The sequence below is a fragment of the Equus caballus genome, chromosome X, assembly GCF_041296265.1.
Source record: "Equus caballus isolate H_3958 breed thoroughbred chromosome X, TB-T2T, whole genome shotgun sequence".
Lineage (NCBI taxonomy): Eukaryota > Metazoa > Chordata > Mammalia > Perissodactyla > Equidae > Equus > Equus caballus.
The window spans coordinates 116,559,816-116,567,280 of record NC_091715.1 but is presented as its reverse complement, the minus strand read 5'-3'; the positions used below and the strand labels follow the sequence as shown (position 1 = coordinate 116,567,280).

The window sequence follows — 7,465 nt, the reverse complement described above, 5'->3', positions numbered from 1 at the left end:
TGAATTAAAGGTAAGAAGCTTCGAGAAGCGGCCAATGCAAAAAGGGGCTTTCCCCCTCCTCTTTCTGTTTCCGCGGAAAGCAGGAAATAAATGTCCCATGTGGAAGGTACCCTCCCGCCACCAGGCGACGGAGACAGCCTGATCGCCAGAGCTAGGGAATTCGGGGCCAGGAAGCCGGCAGACACAAAATCCGTTACTTCGACTAATTTGCTACCTCAAGCCTAAACTCTGCTTAAATTCCTCTCTAATTACACACCCCAAACCTAAGCTTCTCGGTCCTGACATTTTCGCACAGATTGTTTCTCTGTGTCAAAAGATGTAACAAGCAGCCTGCTTTGCCCATCTTGGAGAGCGTCGTTCGTATGATCTCCAATGTGGACCTATCAAATTGGCTTTTCTCCTGTTAATCTGGTCTCGTGTCAATTTTATTCTTAGTCAAGAGGGGTAGAAGGGGGAATTTCCCCCTGTCGGACCAGACCCAAGGCCAAGCTCCTGTTCCTGGAGTCCCGGGGAGTATGGCGAACTCTGACTTCAGCCTCATTGCAAAAACTCAGAGCAGGCAACCTCCTGGCCAATCATACTAGTTTACTATTCCCTGCCTACGACTGGATGCTGGATATGGAGGGCTGGGCCAAGAGAGATTCTCCAAACATCTCTCCAACGTCTACGGAGCTAGCGTGGGTTCTCTCGCTTCCCCTGCACAAATCGGCTGGAACGATCCAACGCAACCCCGTCTTCCTCTGGAAAGACAACCCAGGAGGTCGGGCGTAGTCGGGCAAAGGGCAACCCGGAGTCCCAAGTTCTGTCCTGGCGCATGCGCCCTCCTTGCAGGCACACCCTCCCATTTGATGGCCACGCCCCTGCCGTATGGGCACCTCAGCCCGCCCAATCGCCAGCAACTGGCGGTGAGCCCACACACGGCGCCTACTCAGACACGCTCTAGTCCGACTAGCTGCTCTAACCTGCCTAGACGCTCTGACCTGACTAGACGCCCGAAGAGCCTTGAAGGAGCCGGGTCGCGGGCCGCCACTCCAGCCTTGAGCCATGGATCCCAGAGCAGAATCCCCAGAAGCACACGGCCTCTTGGACAGCACTCGGGACCTGGAGCCTCCACAGCAGTGCAGCGACGAGGGAGACGACGAGGACCGGGAAGAAGGGCATGGTGAGTGGTGGTCGGGACAGGCCCTTCGGCCAACTCCAAGCAAGGAGCGTGCCCTGGGAGAGGCGAGCGGACAGGACACCCCTCCGATGCAGCCCCTCACCCCCTTCTTCCCACAGCCTGGGCTCCAACGCCCTGATCTTTCTCTTTGGGATTCCTCCTTTGCAGAAGCGAAACGTGTGGAGATCTCGCTTAGCGCAGACGGAGGAGAAGAGGAAGAAGGGATACAGGCCGAACCTGAGCAGGAAGCAGCAGCAGCAGCCGCACAAGGGAAAGAGGCAGGAGACGGAGCAGGAGAAGGAGAAGAAAAGGACGACGGCGCCGTTGGCGCGGGAGCTCCCGCGAACCGCGAGGCCGGCGGCGATGGCGGCCGAGAAGCGGGAGAGCAGGGGCCGGAGGAGCAGCCCCCGCAGGCCGCCGTCGAATGTCCGCAGCCTGGAGCCAGGCGGCAGGCGGGCCGCCGCGCCACGTTCACCCCGGTGCAGCTGCGGGAGCTGGAGGGCGTTTTCCGCCACACTCCGTATCCCGAATTGTGGTTGCGGTAAGCCGATTGCTCTGCTTCGCGTCGTTTCCAGGCAGCATGTGGGGCTGGTCCAGGGCGGCCTTCGGCTCTCTCACAGGTCCCTCTCCTCCCCTCCCTCACGAAGAGCCACCTGGGGGACTCCAGGCTGCCAGGGCCCCCGCCCCTGCCCTTGGGTTCTAGGGTTGGGGTGAGGGCTGTGCCTCTTGGGAGTCAAGGTAAATGTTTTCATTCAGGATTTCAATAAATCGAGGCAGGAAACTTTGGCTGCCGCCTTTAAGATAGAAAACGTTCGGTCGGGACCAGGCCAGGGAGAAAAGTGAGTAGCGTGAGGCAGGGGGAAGCAAACGCCGGACTGGATCGTGCCTTTGTTTAACGTTTGGATCATCTGTTGTTCACGGATTGTTTTTGCCTTGATTTTCATAGTTTTAAACGCTGCGTTTGAAAGTGATTGATCTTGATTAGCGATTTTTCTGCATCCCCGTAAATCCTGTTCTTGAGAGAAAACTGTCCGTAAAGCAAGCCTCATCTTAGATACTAGGGAATAGTGTAGCCGAGTGGGGTGGGGAGCTGGTGATTAAAAAAAGTTTAAAAATAAGTGCAACCGGGGGCTGGCCCCGTGGCCGAGTGGTTAGGTTCGCGCGCTCCGCTGCAGGCGGCCCAGTGTTTCGTCGGTTCGAATCCTGGGCGCGGACATGGCACTGCTCATCAGACCACGCTGAGGCAGCGTCCCACATGCCACAACTAGAAGAACCCACAGCGAAGAATACACAACTATGTACCGGGGGGCGTTGGGGAGAAAAAGGAAAAAATAAAATCTTAAAAAAAAAAAAAAATAAGTGCAACCGAAGAATGAACAGCAGAGAGTTTGTGCCATCCTTAAGCATCGTCTAGGAATGGACTCCAGCCTGTTCATCACTCATAGGCAGATAGTAGATAATAGACAGATAGATAGATAGATAGATAGATAGATAGATAGATAGCAGGCTATTTTAAGGTTCTAATTTAACGCATAACACGAGTGAGAGCAATGGTTGAAAGTTGGTAGGGAAATTTGCTCAGTCAGATATTCTTTTTCATTTTGAAGTCGGTAACACTCGGTGAACTAGAACTTCATGTGTCCTTGGGAACCGTGCCTCCTTCACCCGTGATACTTGGCTCTCCTTCAGTGCTTTGTCAACGTCAGTTCACTGTCAGTCCTGAAGTGGTGTGAGTTTTCCTACTGCAGAAGTGGGTTCGTAAAGCAAATGGCTGACATTTCCCTGAAAGAAAAAGTTTCAAATAAGAATGCACTATCACGCTAGATTTAATTTAACGCACAGCTCCAAATACTGAACACTTGCGATTTTTCCCCCTCAGACAGGAGCTTGCTAGACGCATGGGTGTGACTGAAGCCAGGGTGCAGGTGAGTAAACCTGAACAAAGCAGCTCGGCAGGGCAGCCCTTCTAAAACCTGCTTCTGTCCTACACGGTCTCACGTTTGTGTGTTTTTGTTGCCTCTTCCGTGTTTGGGAAATGAGTTTTGAACTTTGGGGTCCTGGTGGGTGGAAAACGGGGTAAGTAAACAGCAGCTTTTGGAAACTGCCCGTCACCAGAAGGAACGTGATTTCCTAAAGGAGAAAAAAAAATGATCATTAGTACACTGTTCCTTATATACAAAGGTAGATGTGTATGTATAGCTCAACTCCTTTTGACACGGGTATCCTTTAGGTAACACTTGTGTGTGGAGTCACATTGGGGTTAAGTCTGAAGTGGAAATTGCTCAGATGAATGCACCAAGAAGTTCCATTATACTAAATTACTTAAAACCAAGCATAAGCTCTTTATGTAAGGAGTGAATTTATAAGTATCTAGGCATTGAAGAGGGGGCGTAATTCACACATAGAACACAGCAGAGGAGCAGCTGATGTGTGTTTGGTTCGGCCGAGACCGGTGGGGAGGGTATAGCATGAGTCCAAGCGCCTGGTCCTCCTGCCGTTGTTTTGAAGTGTTTGGCAGAGTGGTGTAGAGAATGGCGGCCCTAAATTTTAATCTTCTGCAATTCTTTGATATGTGAGCCTGCAAACACTGCTAACATAGTAGGTTGTGCATGGTGGCGGGGACGGGAGGGGGTGTTGCAACCTTGTAACTATGTCCAAAAGATGAAACAAAGGAAAGTACAACAATTTCAAAGTTCCACCGACCTAAGAAAGGTGGAAGCAAGGTGCAAGCGCCAGGCGCGAATTAGAGAGTCGAACGTATGCCTTGGGGACGTCACACACATTCAAATTTTTGAGACTCCAAGTGCATTGGTGAATATTCTCTGGAGGAATGTCTAACACCTAAGAGGTGTGTCCTTCCTTCCGGTGGCGCTGTCGTGAAGCGGTGGGTTGTGTGGAACTTGGTGGGGGGGGGGGGGGAGGCGGGGGATGGCTCTTAGTTCAGGCTGGATGCTCACCTGTGGGAATTTGAAATGCTTTTTCTTTGCTCAGTCAGTGATGACTAATTTATGGGTCAATGGATCAAGAGGTGATGTTTTGAGATCGTAGGAAAGTCTAAGTTGTGTCAAAGGATAATTTGGAAGTGAAAAAAAGAAGAAGGAGAAAAGACAGAAAGAGAGGAAAAGAAAAATCAGGCTGGGTTTATTAGCTTTGCTGCAGAGACCGTGTGTGAGGGCAGTGACGGAAACGGGCCGCAGACCTAGTGACGGGGTGTCTGAGAAGCAGCCCAACAAAGCAGGCCGCTGAGCGCTGGCGTCCTGAGGCCGAGGGCTGGGCTCACAGTCGGGTCTGGCCGGGGCCGGGAGGACCAGGCCTCTGCTTTCGCAAGCAGGCAGAGCAAGCTCAGAGGAAAAGAAAAACTTCAGTTTTCGTGCGTGGACTTCCTCCCTGCATGGGTTTGCGCAGTGCTCCCTCAGTGGGGTTCTGCAGGGACGAGGAGCCACAAGAAACAACTAAGGAAAGAGAGAGGATGTTCTCACCTGTTTCCAAACTCTACAGCATGAATTTCCCAAAGACGTTTTCCCCTGGTTTCACTGAGCCCTGACGGGTAAGCAGCACCGTCTAGGTTTGAGGCGTCCAGCACGGTACTTTGACTCCCCCATATTGTGAAGTGATCCCCACAGTCAGTTTGATTAACCTCCATCATCGCTCACATAGTTACAAACCAAAAAAGAAAAAATTGTTTTTCTCCTTGTGGTGAGAACTCTTAGGATTTACTCTCAGCAACTTTCAGAGATACCGTAGAGCAGTGGTAACCGTGGTAGAGCGGTGGTAACTAACAGTGCTCGTCACGTCGTGCATCACAGCCCCAGTACTCATTTATCTGCTCACTGGAGGTTTGTACCTTTTGACCACTTTCGTCCAATTCCCACCCCCCCAGCCCCTGCCTCTGGTAAGCAGAAATCTGGTCTTTTTCTGCAAGTTTGGTTTTTTGTTGTTAGATCCCACATAAAAGTGAGATCATGCAGCATTTGTCTGAAGAAAATGCTAAGGGAGGTTCCCCCTTAGTCTGCAATTAACAGTAAGAGTCGTTCTAGGAAACCGGTATTTTAAATATGCAGCTAGTAGCAGCCTTTACCTCAGTGAGCCCGATTTGCATTTTGGTTGTGTTTATGCAGGTTTGACCGCTGGTATGCTTGGATCCCTCAAAGTGAGCCCTATCACAGTGGCTTTTTAGACTACATATTCACACAGAAGGACCCAAACACTACGGTGGGAGAGTGAAAATAAGGCAACAGGCAGAGAGAGGAGGATGCAGACTGGGACTGTCCCAAAATAGTCAACACGACGTGATTGAGCTGACTAGGATGCTGAGGGGACAATGTAGTCTAAAGGGCAGTTTTATTTTTAGTTGTTTGGATATTTTGTGACCCCCTCACCCACACGGTTGTCGACTCTCTTCCCCAACCGCTGGTTCCATCTTCTTGCCTTAAGCATAAGGGAGGAGAAGGGGACCTCCTGGGTGAGCGGCGCGGCCTAGGTTGAGTGGCATGCCGGGCATCAGCGGCCCCCTCCCAGGGTCCTGGAGCAGTGGGCTGACCTGGTCCCGAGCCCAGGAAGGTTTGGAGGGTGGGCCAGGTCGGAGCTCGCAGAATTGACAACGGTGACAGCGGTATGCCTCTTTCCCTCCAAACTCTTGCCTGGGCAAGGATTTTAAGAGAGTTAGTCAACTCGGTAAATTTGGGACTTTAGTAAAGTCGGCCCGAATTTAGTGAGTCTAAGCATTCATTTCCCCTAAAGTCTAAAAAGTTAAAGCAGTGTCCATGGCTTCAGCTATCCTCGTGTCCCAGCAAGCCCGGCCACAAACTCCCTGGGCCCCCTCTGACCGAGCCTCGCTCGCAATGCCATCTTTTTAACTACCAAGAGGTGGCAGAGGATGAATGGCCCTTTAGTCATCCCTGAAGGAAAGCTTTGGTTTAAAAATCCCACACACCCCCTTTGATTATTTCCTGTACACTGAAGATGGGCTTTTCAACATGGAGGCTGTTCCCCTCAGGATGACTTTAAGAGACACCCACTTCCTACCATACTGTGCTTCCCCAAGGCCACTGTGACACTTGCCTAGTGAGGCGGGGTTAGTGGCAGCTGGACAGCTGAGGGGCAGCTGTCAGGACACAGACGTACCAAGCAGAGCAATCACAGCAGGGACACAGTGCAATTCCTCAGCCACACCTGCGTCCGAGAGTGGGGAAAATAACATTAAAGGTGGGAGGAGAGACACAGCAATCTGCCAAGCCGGAGCCTGGCACGCGGCCAGTGCTCACCGACGGCGAGCTGGGGCGGGGGGCCATGGTGGCAACTTTCCTAAGATATTTTCGCAAGAAGGAAACAGCTTCTCCTGACGCAGTTTAAAATCTTAAGGGCATAGAGAGTTGCCTGCTGTGTTTTTTCATGACATTAAACGCTCAACGTACTAAACCAATCCCTTTTTCCCTCTGTTTGAAGGTTTGGTTTAAGAATAGGAGGGCCAAGTGGAGGAGATGGCAGAGGGCGTTGATGTTCAGAGTCATGCCCCCCGTGGTCCTGGGCCCCCCCGTCGTCATTGGCTCGGGCAGACCCTGAAGTACCATCCTGATTCGGACTCCGGATTGCATGCGGATGCTTTTGCAGCCGCTGCCGCCGGGGCTGCCTCTGCCGCCCGGGTCTCCCTTTCCTCCTGTGTTCTTGCCGCCTCCGCCCTAGCTTCTTCCACCTTTCCTTCCCTGTGGCTGCTGTCGTGTGGCATGGCCTGCTCCCTTACCATCAGGGGGCCTTTTGTAGCCCACATTTTCTAAAGAATGGTCTCTGTGACAGTTTTTTCAAAGTTCTTTTGAGCCAAGTTCAAATTCTGCATCCCTCACCATCAAGAGCAGTTCACCAAATGCCTGCTAAATGTGTTAAATAAAAGTACACAGTCATTGACCCTCTCTTGTAGGGCACGTGTTTGTATTTTCAATAAAGTTGTGAATTCTCTGCAAATTTGTCTTGTGTGTTACATGGGGTTAGTGAGTTTGATGGAAATTGCGAAGAAGATGCCGTTCAGACCGACGGCCAAGGAGGCTTCCTGTCATGCAGGAGTATCTCTGAGTCACCATCGGCAGGCCACGCACATCTCAGAAGTTTCCCAAGTGCCCGTGGCAGGCTCACACAGACCCACCTCTTCTCTGCCACCCTCTCCCCCAACACCCCATCGTCCCCCGACCCTGCCCCGTTGGGACCATACAGATGTGTCAGATGGAGTGGCATGAGTCCCTGATGAGAGAACAGTGCGTTTCAAGGCAGGCCTGAGCCCCATTCTCGCTGAGGAGCTCAGGCACAACGGAGGAC

At 51.9% G+C, this 7,465-nt stretch overlaps 1 protein-coding gene across 1 annotated transcript; it reads left to right on the top strand.

Moving 5' to 3' along the window:
* Positions 1 to 833: 833 nt before the first annotated feature.
* Positions 834 to 7,117, top strand: LOC106781385 (rhox homeobox family member 2). The gene is made up of 4 exons (XM_023633693.2): positions 834 to 1,162; positions 1,328 to 1,700; positions 3,039 to 3,084; positions 6,605 to 7,117. Exons 1-4 carry the CDS (start codon positions 1,045 to 1,047, stop codon positions 6,719 to 6,721), a joined length of 654 nt encoding a protein of 217 aa, XP_023489461.1. The 5' UTR covers positions 834 to 1,044; the 3' UTR covers positions 6,722 to 7,117.
* Positions 7,118 to 7,465: the final 348 nt, after the last annotated feature.